Consider the following 16,036-nt stretch of genomic DNA (forward strand, 5'->3'; position numbering starts at 1 on the left):
AAATCTCAATTGCAGCCCATAAAGTTTAAGTCAAACAGTGTTAGTCACCTTCTGAAACACCAAGTCATATCCTGAAACTCATATGTGTCCACGTAGGGCTTTTAAAAAAGCAAACTATGCATATTACTTTCAGCTTATTTGTTAAAAAAAAGAATTTAAAGTAGCTTATTCAGTATTTCCATTAACATTTAGCAGGTGTCTACTATGTGTCAGAGAACCGACTAGCAGGGGTGTACAGGGAGAGCCCCCAGAACGGGCCAAAGGCCAGTTAGGAATCTTTCTTCCATAAAGCTAAGGAGCGTACAAAAAAACAAGACGTGAGAGTCACTGAAGTCTGATCAACTGAACAAAACTTAAGTTGACAAATAATAACATTTATTTCAACAAAAAGCAGAAACCTGTAAAGACAACATTTATCAAGAGCTGACCACCCCAAGATGTGCACATCTGAGGTGTAATTCTGTCTCCGTCCTCCTCATCTGGGGTGGAAGGGAGATGGCAAAGGCAAGATTCTGATGAAGATTCTAATTTGTCAAACAAAACCAAGCCTCAGTATTTGCTGCATCACCAGGTTGTCATAAAATGCAGAATTCTGGGCTCAAGGTGGTAAAAATCAAGGGCAGGAGCCACAATGAGGAACTAGCGAGAGCAGTGAAGCTGTGAGGTTTTCAGAGAAAATAATCCACCGCGAGGGATAGAAAGTAGGACATTCTACGGAAAACACTCATAAGGAGGAGGAATGAACTACTGGTCCACGAATGGCAAGGATAAATTGCAGACACAGACTCAAAAGAGGCTCACAGCGCCCGATACTATTCACAGCATTCTGGAAAAGGTGACTGTCTGCCAGTTAAATTAAAATAACTTTCAACCATCAAGGATATGAATTTGCCTTTAATCAAACAAATCATTTAGTTTTTCTCCAAGCATAAAATTACCATAGGAAATCTTTAAAAATCATGATACGTTAAAGCCAAATAAAGATAACTGCTAATATCACCTCCACTGATGAAATTTTCCAAGTTTAAACACAGCAAGGTTTTGCGTGTTTTAGAAGGACACTGAAGGTTTCGCTTTGTCTGCTTTAAAAATAGGTATTTTGCTAACATTGAGCAAACTGACAGTTTAGAAATTTTAGCTTCTAGAATGAACAAGGACAAAAAAAAATCCACAAAGTGATAAAGGATCTGAAGACTTGCAGTTTGGGGATTTTTCAAAATTGTTTTTTGTTTTACGGTAACATTTCAGATTTCACTGGTTACTGTGCTCAGTAGGAGCTCTGATGTCGCTGGCATCAGGTTCCTACCCCCAGACCATAAACCACCCCCTGGCCCCGGCAGGCAGAGTGGGGTGGCCCGGGACTTCGTTCCCACACTCCTATTCCACTGAGTGAGAGTAACTTGTTATTTTCACACACAACAACCTTCAAGGCTGCCGTTCACAATGGCAGAATCTAGGTGACACAAGTGTAACCCAATGGAACAAGGTCCAACTGAGAAACAAAGACACCAGCAGGACCCTCGCAAACGCCCACAGCTCTTAAAGCACCACGTTCCATAGGAAGATACGTATCTTTGTCCACTGCTAACAGACTACAGTCTTTCCGTAAAACACAGCACTGCATCTGTCGTTTATAAAAAGGTTTATGAGATCCAGAGCAGAAGAGTTAAGGCAGGACTCAAGGGTTAAAATTGTAAAAACAGTGAGTGAGTGTGAACAAGTCAGAGAGTGATTTGTGAACCAACACATCTGTACATGCTACACTTAGGAACACAGTGACGGCCTCATCTGAAATTTATTTCCTAAAATTCAGACTAATCACATTTATCCAGACAAGAATACATGATGACAATGGTCAAAATAGATTTTTAAAAGGCAATTTTTCTGGGGGAAAAAGTCAGAAAATAACATTTTTTATCAGAATAAAGAACCGACTCCCATACCTTTCACGTCGGGGTCGTCAATGTGCGGCTCCAGATTTTCTATCATCTCTTCCAGTTCCTTTCTGGTGGCCGTGGTGATGTTTGCAGAAGCCGGGGCGGTGGCTTCCGGCGTTCCCTCCAGCCCCTCGGGGCCGAGTTCGTTCCCAGAGCCCTGCTCCAGCTCCACATCTAGATCTATTTCGGGAAGAGGAGTCCTCCAGAAGTGGAAGGAGTTGTACAACTCCTGATCCAGGGGAGCTGAGTCCTGCGCACTGGCGCCCACCTCCAACTGAGAGGCAGACCTGCAGGTGCCAGGCTTTTTATCATCCTCATTACTAGCTGCCTCCTGATGAGGCTCTGAGGACAAAGGACAAGGTAATGAGCTGTCCCCTGGAGGCTTCCTAGGGCTTTCAGCACCGATGTCCGGGTCCAGCGCACCTTCCAGTTTGACACTGGAATTAAAAACAGTGGGGTCTGTAGGAACATCCTCTAGCCTGATCTGTGCATCCTCTGGGACTTCTTCATCTCTGGTCCTTTTATTGTGTTATTTGGGAAAAAGAAAGTGAAAGTATAAAAATAATTACTGAAAAAAAACAATGAAAGATACTACATAAAGCATTTAGACAAGTATTAAAAATTACAAATTATCCATACAAATTCAGTAGTTTATTTATATTACTGATAATGCTTCTTTTTCCATCAGTTGTTCTGTGCTCAGAGATGTAAACATCTGTTAAGACTAGATATTAAAGTATTATGTAATAGTTGGAGGAGATAACATTTAAGAACCCCGGGATTCTATAATACCATGCTAATTTCAATAATAAAAAAAACTAAAAAGAAATAGTAAGAAGATAAATTCTCACAATGCATTTTAAGCTAAATACATAGTAAAAATTATCTGATTTTTAGGATTATGGTATTGCCACTGTGCTCCAATGACCTATCAAAAAGCTGAGAATTAAAACCTCCTTGCCTACACAGAAAAAAAAAACCTCTACACAGCATTAGAAAAGATCCTTATTTACTATCTTGCAAAATACATTAAAGTCCACTTAAGTGTAAATAGCTATTTTTATTCCTTCCACACTTTCAGCTCTACTCCCAAAAGTTTTCCCCCCTGCAGCCATGACTTAATTGACAGAGAGGTAGGTGGTACAAGCCCCGGGACCACAGCCCATGGGTCACCGCCATCCACCACGTACACAGAGGCTCTAACGGCCCCTCAGAGTTTATCTGACTCAATTACCCTTAACAAACACATGCTGAGCACCTACTAGGAGCCAGGGAGCGACACTGGTGGTGAGGGTTCCTATGTAAATGAGAGGCAGCTGCTGCTCCTGAGATTAGCATCAGAGGCAAATGCTTCCTGCAGAGTGGTAAGGAGGGAGCAAGGACACTGAGCTTGGAGGCAGATGCACCAGCTGCAAGGAAAGGCTTTCCAGGGAATGACAGGAGCCGTGGGTGGAGCAACCAACACGTGCTTAGGAGGCTAAGGGAAAACCCGCAGCATATGCAAAGGCAGGGGTGACAGGAGAGGTGCCACACCTTCAGGAAAGGGCGATGAGTTTACGACGGCTCAGAGAGGGAACCGATGGAAAAGTGCAAAGTCGGCGGAGCCACTGCGCCCCACACTAAACACCTCCGGAACGTACCCTAGGGTACAGGAGACAAGGCAGGGGTGAAGAGAGTTACATTTTGAGATGCGTTCTTTCAGAAAGGCCACCCGGAAGCAGGACAGGAAGCGCGCTGGAGATGCGCCAGGCGGCAGGGAGTGCAGCAGAGCAGGTGAGGAGAGGCAGGGATGCCCTCCTGAACAGGGCAGCGTGTCGGGGCTACAGAAGATGGCAACACACTCAAATGACGCCAACGCCAACACGACTGCTCACTTCCCGCTCGCGGGGCATGAGAAGCAAAGGGAGGAACCTGTGAAGATTTCCAGATTTCTGGCCCGAGCGACTGAACAGGTGCTGGTGGCACCGACTGCAAGTGAAAAACACCAGGGCAGCTTGAGGAGGGGGTTTCCGTCTGGATGGGCTGAGTCGGGATCTACATGGAATTCCAGGTGGTGACGTCCCTGGGAAACTGGTCAAGAGCCCAGACAGACTGGAGGGCACCTCAGAAGGACTGGCCTGCGTATGTGTCATGACAGTCGTGCAGAGTGACAAAGAGCACGGCATTCCTCCTGTACAAGAGGATGCTTCAGACGAGCATTCTTCAGGCTCAGAGAAAAAGGTCAGAAGAGGTGAAGAACTGAAAACACAGGAGACTGATGGAATCACTGATAAAGCAATGTCTTTCTGAGAAGGAAGACTAGGGGCTCGAGAACACAGGTGGACAGATTAAATGGGTGAAGAGACAGCTCTTTCTAAGAAACATGAAAGGGAACTGAGGATGGATATGCAGGTAAATTTGTCAGGTGAGGGTGGGGTGCTCCCCTGAAACATGGGCCCTTAAATATACACAATGAAAGACATTAAACAGGAGGCTCACCCGGCCTCTGCCCTGGAGGTGACGTTACCACCGACATGATATCCCAGTTACAGAGCCACCATACGTGCTCTCAGGAGATCACCAACTTCCCTGATTGCACTTTATCTCATAGTAAAGTTCACACTGTTTTCAGAAACGAATTTTTTTAAAAACACGTGATTATTTAAAAAATATATTTTTTAGATACAGATAAAAATATTTAATACCTCATCTGAAAACATACCACACAGTGATAGCATTTAAAATTCTGGTGTTTCTCCACCATGCTTATAATCATAAAATACATAACATGCACACATAAACTGCGAGAACTCGAGTCTCACCCAGCACTGGCGCTGCAGATTCCACATTTGCTCCTTATTCATAAAATGAGGGACTGGCCTCGATGTCTGTAGCATCCTTTTCCTCCAAAACAGTCCCGAAGCAAGTGCTCTTATGCAAAACAAGTGTCTTCTATATGTGTATGAATTACATGATATTTTCCAATCATGCCTTTATTAAAGATATATTTTCTTTTGTTTTAAAAAACGAGTGGGATAATGGGTAAAATTTGAATAAAATCTCTAGATGACAGTATTGTATCTATGTTAATTTCTTAATTTTGGTAATTAGAGTCTGGTTATGTATTAGTATCTGTGTTTTGAGGAGTGAAATATTGAAGGAAGGTAAAAAGAATATCATGTCTAAAACTTATCTCAAAGAATTCAGAAAAAAATAATAATAAAGCAAGTATGGTAAAATGTTAACATTTGGAGAATCTGGAAGAAGTGTTTATGGGATTCTTTGGCTATTTTTACAGTTTTTCTGATATCATGCAAACTGTAATTTTAAAATTATAGTAGGGACTTCCCTGGTGGCACAGTGGTTAAGAATCTGCCTGCCAGTGCAGGGGACACGGGTTCGAGCCCTGGTCTGGGAAGATGCCACATGCCACGGACCAACTAAGCCCGTGCACTACAACTGCTGAGCCTGCGCTCTCGAGCCCGCGAGCCACAACTACTGAGCCCACGTGCCTAGAGCCTGCGCTCCGCATCAAGAGAAGCCACTGCAATGAGAAGCCCACACACCACAACGAAGAGTAGCCCCTGCTCGTTGCAACTATAGAAAGCTCACGCGCAGCAATGAAGACCCAACGCAGCCAAAAATAAATAAATAAATATTTTAAAATTAAAAAAAATAAGAATTATAGTAACACGACATTGTTTGGCGGTAGTGGGGAGCAAATGGCTGAAACTTAAGACTTCACTTGTTATCTGATGAATTTAAGAAACTTCCACTTAAAATTCACAAAAAGAACCCAATTAAAAGGCCATTTAGTATGGAAAACTATTCCAAGGGCGTGAAGTTCCTGGATCACAATCTCATCTTAGCATTAAAATTAAATTTTAATATTCTCAGCAGGAAAAACAAAGAGAATCACCGGCCAAGTCATTCTATTTGCCTTATGAAAAATTATTAGTTTGTCCCAAGTTCAAACTCCTCGTACGGTTTTAAAGAGACAAAAACATTTTCCCTCATATGAAATTCTGGGAAGTATTAAATTCTGTACAAATAAACCGTCTGCTTCAAAATAAACCGTCGAAAATATAAATTCTCTAAATACATTTTTTCCTGGAGCTGGGTAACAGTCAGTGCACAATCAAGTGAATTCTGACATTCCTAACGGTCGGTCTGGCAAACGCTATCATACAAGCAAACGCTATCCTGAGGAGAACGGAGACTGAGGGCTCGCATGAGGAGCGGAGTAGCCCAGTTCCTCGCAGGTGTAGGGAACAAGTGCGGCAGAGCGTCAGCCAGAAACGCATCTCCAAGAGAACCTACACCTCCTCGGTGCCTACGTAAGCTGAGAGTCAGTATCTTCAGAGACCTGGTGGCTCAAGACTGTGGCCTAGGAAAGTGCCCTGGGAACATCTGGTCCCAGACACTGCATCCTGAGATGAGAGCAGACACAGCCTCCAGGTGCTGTGACTTCATAATGGAGTCTCAACATCAGTGAAATACTTCCAGATTTGTACCAGTAACAATTTTACTTACACATAGTTAGCTTTAAGCTAAACTGACAAAAACTAGCAAGAGCAGTGCAGTTACTTAAGGCTTTTGAGATAAAATCTATTATTTTCTAACAATAACTCATTCAATGGACATTTATCGTGTGCCGAGCATGTGCCAGGCCTGGTGAAGGTGTCAGAACACACACAGATAACAACCAGGCTGCTACGCGGGGGGACCTGCAGCCCACTGGATGAATGTGTGCAAAATACACAACCAAGATCAGTGCTCGTGCACCAGTGCTATGAACAGCCAGGATGCAAAAGCTCTGAATTTCCTCCAAGATTCTTGGAGGTAGTTTGTCCAGACATTCTCTCTGTTAAATGAGGTGTGGATGAAACAGGATGGCGTCCCAGACAGAAAGAGGGAGAACCCAAAGAAGGCAATGTATTCGGAGAGCGGTGTAATAGCTGGTTTAACTAAACAGAAAAGAGGCTGCTCATTTCACATAACTTAAAAGTGCAAATCTGAATGCTTAACTCTGTTTCTGGAAGCACAGCTTTTATTAACACCTTCAAAGAAGTATGAACAGCCTGATCCAGGGTGAGTGAGAGATAAACCTGGTATTTTATAAAGTCAGAGGTTTATAATCAATAAATGCTTCAAAGAGTATTAAGTGATATTAAATGTTTCCAGGATCAGATGCAACACTACAAAAGAAATAAACAGTAGCAGAAATATATTGCCAAAAACTTGCTTATTTTGTGAGATATTCGTTTGAGAAATCTGAATTCTAGGAAACTGAGAGGACCTCGAGAACGGGAACCAAGCCCTGGTTCATCTGTCTACAGTCACTGGTTCATAGTAGGTGCTCAATTAATTTTTGCATAATTAACCAATCAGTCAACCTTAGATAATGAAACTAGATTTAAGACAGCTCAAAACAAAAGCCAGTGCAGTATTTAAGAGAGGGCAAATTAGCTAATGGCTCTGAGATTAATAATACCTAGGACTACACAACAGCTTTTACAATATTTAACAGAACTCCTTTCTCAGCCAGGAACTGTCTCCTCCCTCCCTTACATCATTAACACAATTCAATAAAGTCTAATAATATACTGAGAATCCAATGCTACAAATAGTATTGACTTGACACTAAGACAGACCTCATAACAATGGAAGAGGAGTTAAAGTTTGTAGCTAAAAGATAACTAACTGCCTTTAAATAGCTCTTCCGATAATGTCCTATACCGGCAGTTAGCAAAACTACCGGCCATGGTAGCCACACCAACTGTCTTTGTCAATAAAGTTTTACTGGAACACAGCTGAGCCCATGCATCATGGACTGTCTACGGCTGCTCCCCCACTGCAGGAGTTCTGAAGGAGATCGAATATATTTACTGCGTGGTCTTTTACAGGAAGTTTGCTGACCCCGTCCTAATAATTCTCTGTAAATTTATATTTTCACTTCCTAGACTCTCTCCAGATACAAAAATAAATAAAAGCTATGCAACAGTCTTCGTACAATTAGTACCATTAGGGAAAAGGTCGCTGACTTTAAAACTGAAGAGCAGATAGCACCTCTCCCCTCCCCACTTCATCACTCTGTCACATTTCCTGCAGCAGCTGTTTTCAAAAGAACGGACATGGGCTTCCCTGGTGGCGCAGTGGTTGAGAGTCCGCCTGCCGATGCAGGAGACACAGGTTCGTGCCCCAGTCCAGGAAGATCCCACATGCCGCGGAGCGGCTGGGCCCGAGGGCCGTGGCCACTGGGCCTGCACGTCCGGAGCCTGTGCTCTGCAACGGGAGACGCCACAACAGTGAGAGGCCTGCGTACCGCAAAAAAAAAAAAAAAAAAGAACTGACAGACTTTGCTTGCTAGGAAGACAGGTTTAGAGTGATTTTTCTTCCTTTACAAAATACAGTACCTCAGGTTTGTTTGGCTATTCAGCAGGACGGTAGGAGAATGGGCAAAAAGGTAAAACAAGGCAGCAAAGAAAGGAAGAACTGCCAAATCAAAACACCAAGAAAACAAATATCACAGTATCAAGACCTACAGAAGAAAATGTCCATTAGCATCATGACAAGGGAGGACAAGGCACTCTGGTAACTCAGGCATTACACGCAGGGCTGTTTCAGAAACAGGCACTAACTGAGCTCAAGTGCACACCTGTCAAAGTCTGTGCATTATTTCCCATGCACTAACTTAGGTCTGAACCGTTTTTCCCCTAAGGATATACTAAAATAATTTTTTTTTTTTTGCAGTACGTGGGCCTCTCACTGTTGTGGCCTCTCCCGTTGCGGAGCACAGGCTCCGGACGCGCAGGCTCAGCGGCCATGGCTCACGGGCCCAGCCGCTCCACGGCGTGTGGGATCTTCCCGGACTGGGGCACGAATCCGTGTTGGCGGACTCTCAACCACTGCGCCACCAGGGAAGCCCTACTAAAATAAATTTTAAAAACTAAAACTCAAGTAAAATTTTTTAATGCAAAAAAAATTAAAAATAAAAATCAGAGATGTCCTCTTTAAGCTTTATTTGAACATCTGGTTACCTTATTAAATGCTCTTAAAAGTTGATATTCTAGTTAGTAAGTGCACTAATTTGGTGCTAATCATTAAAATACTTTCCCCCTCAACTGAGAGATTACAATCATTATTCTGTAGACAGAGAATCCAAGATCCACAAAATTAACTAAAAAGAAAAATAACAGTAAGAAACTGACTATGTAGTAACACATATTCCTAAATTAGGTTCTACTCCTTATAAAACCAAACCCTTTAAATTGTATAACCATTATTTTGTATATTCTAAATGTTAACAGATGGTTTACTAGGTAAATTACTTATTAAATAAACTTACGCAAACATTATTATCAAATCTATCACTACAGCTTTCTATATGCCCAGCACCAAGCTAACTATGTTACGTGTGCCTTCATCTTCTCACTTAAATATGTAATTAACCAAAGAGATGTTTAACAAATGTATTTAAAATAAAACTCTATTAAAATATTTACCAATTTTTGTAATCAAGAGAAATAGTAAACTCTCCAAAAAGAACATTATAAAAATAGTGAAAATGAAAAAAATGCTCACAAGCAGTAAAACTGGAAAGCAAAGTTTTAAAAAATCATACCTAGTTTTGTCTTCTACTGATGTATCTTCTGAACTTTTGTTTTCTTCTTTAAAATACTGGCCTGAGCTAGATGGATTAGCAAAGGTAGATATGAAAGGTCCCAGAGACTGAAAAGCTGCTTGCCGAACCTAAGAAGAATAAAAGGACAGGAATAAAACATAAATCCTTCTCCAGCTAGGATTTACAGTTCCCCATCAATTATTTTCTCCTTTTTACTTTTAAATTTTTTATCTTGGCTTGAATATTTAAACCATGAGAATGTGAATATGAGACCCTATAAAACATTTGCATGGAACAGAAATTTCATCCAGTTAAAAAAAAAAAAGTTAATATAGTAGTCTACTGTCTACTCCTAAAAGTATTAGCAATAACATACCTTAAATGATAGCAATAACATACCTTAAATAACATACCTTAAATTAGCAATAACATACCTTAGATGATAAATTATTTCTTAAATTATGAAATCAAAATCACATCTTCTGTAAAATGCATTCTTTTACAAAAATGATAATTAAACAAAACCTTACCCAACGTGAAGGATCACTGATCAAATTAATAAATAGTGCTGATAATTTAGTCCGTCGAATTTCTTGACATGTTGCACAAGAAACCGCCATGAAGCACTCAGCACAGGCCTTGCGGACTCCCCACACGTTATCGGAACAGAGCTGGAAAAACCTGGGCAGCTGTGCGAGGAGGATGGTGTTTCGTTAGGCAGACACACAGCAGGCTTCAGGAGTTACTTTTATTTCATTTTCTGCTTTCACAGCATTTAAAACATTAGATCTTCTTAATGAAATTTAGAAGACCCATTTAATATTAATACTTAGCAGTTTTAAATAAATCACACCCAATTCATTCCACTACTGACTACGGAAAATCAAAAGCGCTCCGAACGCGTACAGCTTAAACGTTATCCAAGAGCTTGTACTTAAAGTCAACTATTCCGCATAACAGATGGTTTCAGAAACTCTTCAAGTACATTAACTTGTACATTAAGCATTTTTTATCCCAGGAACTAACCATTTAAAAATCACCTGCTGTAAATTTAATTTGTCATTAAAATACTTGAGGGTTGCAATAAAATTAAAGATTCATTTGAATAAATAAGAATTGATTTTATAGAAATGGGAGTTAAAAAGGGATCAATGGTTCTTAACACATCTGCATTTTTAACAAACCGTCCCTAACAAATACAATTCAAGTGCCCAGATTACAGAAATTTAAACTCTTAAAGTCATATTATCTTTCTGGTTTACATCCACGGAATTGTATTAGGTTGGCAAAAAGTTCATTCAGGTTTTTCTGTAATAGTACAGAAAACCCGAACGAACTTTTTGGCCAAGCCAATATTAATACACTTTGGGGGTAACTATATGTATTTCAAACTTCACGTGCTACTTTGCAATGCCACTGCTTTCTCCTTAGTTGTTGTTGTTGTTTTTTTTTTTGGCCGCACTGCTCAGCATGCAGAACTTCCCTGACCAAGGATCAAACCCGCGCCCCCGGCGCTGGAAGCGTGGAGTCTTACACTGGACCACCGGGCGAGTCCAGTCTCCATAGTTAATTTCTGCAGTACTTACCAACATTTCCTCAGTAGCTTGCTGGCCAACTACGCTGCAAATATCTCCAAAATTGGCAGCACAGACCTGACAACAAAAGCATCACTGACATTTCAAAATATTACAGAGTTCTTTAAAAATAATCTTTTAAGTTTCACAGATCAATATGGTAACCACTAGAACCATGTATTCTTAAACAACAACAACAAAAATACCTTTCGAACATGAAACATTCTGCAATCACAGCACATCTCACAAAACCTAGGGAGGATAAGACGCTCTGTGATGTCCTTCCCAACCATGGGAGCCATTTTGCACATTATCTAAAATGAATAAGAACAAAACCACACTGAATATATCTTCAAACTAAGACTCTTCCAGTTCGCTAATTTATTAAAAGTATATAATTTAAGGGAGTATAAAATATGACATAATTATACCACATACGTCACAAAAAATTCATCTTATTTATCCAAGTTGAAGACAGAAAAACAGATGTTAACTACTACCATTAAAATCAACTGATAATTATTAAAGGTACAATAAACCCTGAGAAAATCCTAAAAATTGCATTTTTACCTAAAGTTTCAATCTTATCAATCATTTTGCCTAATAAATTTAAGATTAAAAAAACAACCTACACATTTTCCCGACAAGAGAATAAATGGTGAGTTTTCAGAAGATTATCCACAAGAAGGATCTGGATTTAGTGTATCTGCATTGCTAAGAAAGGACTATACAGAAGCAGTCCTCATCTTGCAAAGTACCGTTTTCTCTGAAACTCACGCATGTGGGGACCACGTCCTTACTCTGCAAAGCCTGGGTTCCAAGGGAGACAAGGACACAGATCTGATATGTGTCACACATGATTCAGATAACATAGTTTTGGGCAAAGTGAGGATGAACCTTTTGAAAACCAGCCCAACGCATTTAAATATCTGCCCCCACGCAGTTAGAATATAAAGAAATCTGACTGTCGTCATTTATCTATTACATCTACTCCTGGCCCATGCAAATATGACAAGAAGCAAAGGCATCTGGTTGGAAAGAAAAGAAAACTCTATTCATAAATGCATGACTGTCTACAGACCAAATCCCAAGGAATCTACAAAGAAGCCATTGGAACAAATAAGTGAGTTTAGGAAGTTTGCAGGACATATGACAGAATAAAAAAAACAAATGTACTTCTATAAATTAGCAACGAACAACTGAAAATGTTTAAAAACAGTATCATTCACAACAGTGTTAAAAAAACATGAAATCTAACAAAACACACACATGCTCTGTCTACTGAAAACAACCAAACATTGATGAAATGAAGAAAAGACCTACATAAACGGAGATCTGCCCATGCATTGTTAGGCTGGCACCATCCCTATCAGAGCCCTGGCCTCCTCAGAGTGGCAGGTGACACTGACATCCCCCAATCCCCAAAGCAGTGTTGTTTCTTGACTCCAGACTGTTTCTAGGCATCTCCAAGCCTGAGTTAACGATCCAAAGATACACAGTATCACTGATCTAGCATAATTAAATTGCTTAGAATGAATTATTCCCAAAACAAACAACTGGGAAGGGAGGGAATGCCAAACATAACAAAGTTAACACGACCAATTGTGAGAGAATGACAGGTTTCACACTAGCGCTGGATATAGCCTTTTATTATAATTATAATGTTTTACTATTCTTAAAACCCGTCAAAAATTATAAAAAAGCAAGTTAAACTCTGCTCAATATAAACCAACATTTATGCCAAAACTGATTTCCTTTTTAGAGAAGCTTGTGAAATTTAAAAAAAAAAAATCAAGTTTTGGAACTTGACAGAGGTAGTGCTTTGTACAACATTATGAATGTACTAAATGTTACTTAATTGTAAACTTTAAAATGGTTAATTTTATATTATGTGAACTTCACTTCAATAAAAATGGTATTACTGAAAAATATCTAAATTTATTAACTGATACCTGAGTATCTAAAAATAAAATAATGGAATTTCCAACGGAAAGGAACTAGAGAGAAAATCTAATTCATCCTACGAACGATCCAGAAGCACTATAAAATTATTTTTAGTGTAACTTTTTTCATATCAACAAAAATGCAACTATATTAGGTTTAAATAGCAAACTCTCACTATCCAAATAGATCTGAATAAATTTTCAGATGGATTTATCACTTTTCTATTTTATTATAAGAATTCTTACTTTCTGAACTGAGGAACCATAGATGTGAATTATAACAGATATTACTATATGTAATTCATACCCTATTTATGATGGCTCTCAAATAATCAAAATATTTGCTAACCATGTCCAAAACACCAGAGAACTCACCATAATACTTGACTTTATTATGTGCATAATGACTTAATCTGTGTATTTTTCTACTAATCATAATTTATATCATATATTCCTTCCTGCAAAGACCACACTGTCAAGTACAGTAGCCAAGCAGCATCCCTCTTTTTCCTACTATGCTTACATGGTGCCTAGAAAAGTGCTCGACAGCAATTCAAGGAGCTCAAATGTTTCTATATTCAATACAGGGTTTTTAAAATTCCACTGGTTATTTTTGCCATCTTATTTTTCCATTTTGATAATGAATTTACAGTTAACTTATTATTTTCTTGCTGTGTATCTTGCTTTCTCAGAGCCCAGTGATAGAGCCATCGAATTCCCAAGTGCTTCTGCACAGCATGGCGCCCCAAGAAAAGACACCTTTTCCCTTGGAAGCCTATGTCCCTTTCTAGACCAGCATTACATTTCAAATGTAATGATTTGGGGCTACTCTGAGACCCAGTATGTGTCAACCCTACAACATGTAATGCAGCGTCATATTTAACAAGCGCCTCCTATCGGTCAAGCCAGTGACTAATTCTTGCTGAGCTCTGCTTACAGCCACAGCTTCTGTCTTCACGTCGTCATTGCTGTCGGGGGCGGTCAGCTCCACGAGGACGGGGCACACTTTGGTCTCCACATCAAACCGCTCAATTAACTCCTGCTCCAGCAGGGCCAGCAAGGCCGCCTGACTCGTTTTCCTGACCTAGGAAAAAACAGACACGTAAACCAAGTACACACACAGTGTAACAAAACTTAACACCTGAATTTCACAAATCTGAGGATTCCTCACCCAACTAGAGGGGGTTCACAACTGGCAAAACCTTGCCAATAAAAATCTGTGGTTATTCTGCAAAGACAGAACTTGGTAGGTTGTGCTGTAACAGATGAAGTGGAACAGAAAAGCCATTCTTGGAAAAGAGGTCTCCAAGCGCCAACCTTTCTGAGGGCTGCCTGGGAGGGCAGCGGGTGAGCAGCAGCCACTAGGTGCTGTGACCTCCCAGACTCTCCACAGCCTCATTTTGAAAAACAGAACAACAAAGTCAAAGAGGAAGGAACATCCCAATGTGACCACCCAGGAGGCCGCCGGGAGTGCCCCAGACTACCCCCATTTCTGTAAGAACGTGGGCAGGGCCCTCCTACCTGGTTATTCTGATCTGCGAGATATCTAACCACAATGGGTAGCAAGTACTTGGAAAAAGCGTACGGGATCGCAGGCCGGTTTTCTTGACAAAACAAGGCGATGTGAGGCACCTGCTCCATCAGCTCTGCTCTCACAGTTGGTTCTGTGGAAATAACAGAAAGGTGAGCTGAAGCATCCTCCCCAGAACCAGATCCTTGCTGGGCGGGGGAGTCCTCAGGAAATCTCTGGACTCTTCACCTCGCATCACATCATGAGTGCTTAGAAAATGCTCTGCAGCCTGCGATCCTTTTCACAGTCATGGCGAGGTCGACCCCATCCCAGATTCTGTCCTCAGAGCCTGCAATACTTCCTGTGAGGACCGGATCTGTTCACCTGAACTCACATCGACTATAACATGGCATCATCTTCAAACTCTGCTAGTTCAGAACCTCCAGGACAAGCCGTAACGACTGGGTCCTAATCTAAATGCAGCCAGCCAGTGGAAGGTTTACAGTTAGACTTAACTAAGATGATAAAGGGTCAGTGAATGCTAAAGGAAACCAACAGATTTAAAAAAAAAAAAAATGTGAAAAGACCCAAGTACATACGGCAAATTTAAACGTGACAGATATGGCATTTCAAAAAGATCAACTGTTCCATAGGTAATGGTAGGAAAGTCAGCAGGTTATGTGAGAAAAAAAGGGTAAGATTCCTATACTGCTCTCTCTACATAAATTCAAGGTGAATCAAAGTTCCAAATGTTGGGCTTCCCTGGTGGCACAGTGGTTGAGAGTCTGCCTGCCGATGCAGGGGACACGAGTTCGTGCCTCGGTCCGGGAACATCCCATGTGCCACGGAGCGGCTGGGCCCGTGAGCCATGGCTGCTGAGCCTGCGTGTCTGGAGCCTGTGCTCTGCAACGGGAGAGGCCACAACAGTGAGAGGCCTGCGTACCGCAAAAAAAAAAAAAAAAAAAAAAAGTTCCAAATGTTGTTTTCTTTTTTAAGATCAAAAGCACTAAAAGACAGGCCTTCCCTGGTGGCGCAGTGGTTAAGAATCCGCCTGCCAATGCAGGGGACATGGGTTCGAGCCCTGGTCCGGAAAGATCCCACATGTCATGGAGCAACTAAGCCCGTATGCCACAACTACTGAGCCTGCTTGCCACAACGACTGAAGCCCACGTGCCTAGAGACCGTGCTCCACAACAAGGGAAGCCACCACAATGAGAAGTCCGAGCACCGCAACGAAGAGTAGCCTTTGCTCATCACAACTAGAGAAAGTCCGTGCGCAACAACAAAGACCTAACTCAGCCAAAAATTAAAAACAAATTTTTTTAAATGGCAAAGGATATGAATACTTAGTTCATTAAAAAAAAATGCTCATCTTTAAAAAAAAAAAAAGCACTAAAAGACAACATTTAAAAAAATGTTTAGGGAATTCCCTGACAGTCTAGTGGTTAGGGCTCCGTGCTTCCACTGCA

At 41.0% G+C, this 16,036-nt stretch overlaps 1 protein-coding gene across 12 annotated transcripts in view; it reads right to left on the reverse strand.

Moving 5' to 3' along the window:
- PPP4R1 (protein phosphatase 4 regulatory subunit 1) overlaps window positions 1-16,036 on the reverse strand; it is a 133,025-nt gene that overhangs the window by 23,896 nt on the left and 93,093 nt on the right. For 11 of the 12 annotated variants that reach the window (XM_079941873.1, XM_079941867.1, XM_079941862.1 and 8 more), the window contains 7 exons: window positions 14,579-14,721; window positions 13,995-14,141; window positions 11,321-11,428; window positions 11,127-11,192; window positions 10,071-10,229; window positions 9,541-9,668; window positions 1,944-2,455 (listed from right to left, as the gene is read on the reverse strand). In XM_079941873.1, coding sequence (XP_079797999.1) covers window positions 1,944-2,455; window positions 9,541-9,668; window positions 10,071-10,229; window positions 11,127-11,192; window positions 11,321-11,428; window positions 13,995-14,141; window positions 14,579-14,721 — 1,263 coding nt within the window. Of the gene's footprint in view, window positions 1-1,943; window positions 2,456-9,540; window positions 9,669-10,070; window positions 10,230-11,126; window positions 11,193-11,320; window positions 11,429-12,437; window positions 12,803-13,994; window positions 14,142-14,578; window positions 14,722-16,036 lie in introns of those variants that run through there. The other variant, XM_079941863.1, reaches the window with a different exon arrangement.

The sequence above is a fragment of the Stenella coeruleoalba genome, assembly GCF_951394435.1.
Source record: "Stenella coeruleoalba genome assembly, chromosome: 14".
NCBI classification, from domain to species: Eukaryota; Metazoa; Chordata; class Mammalia; order Artiodactyla; family Delphinidae; genus Stenella; species Stenella coeruleoalba.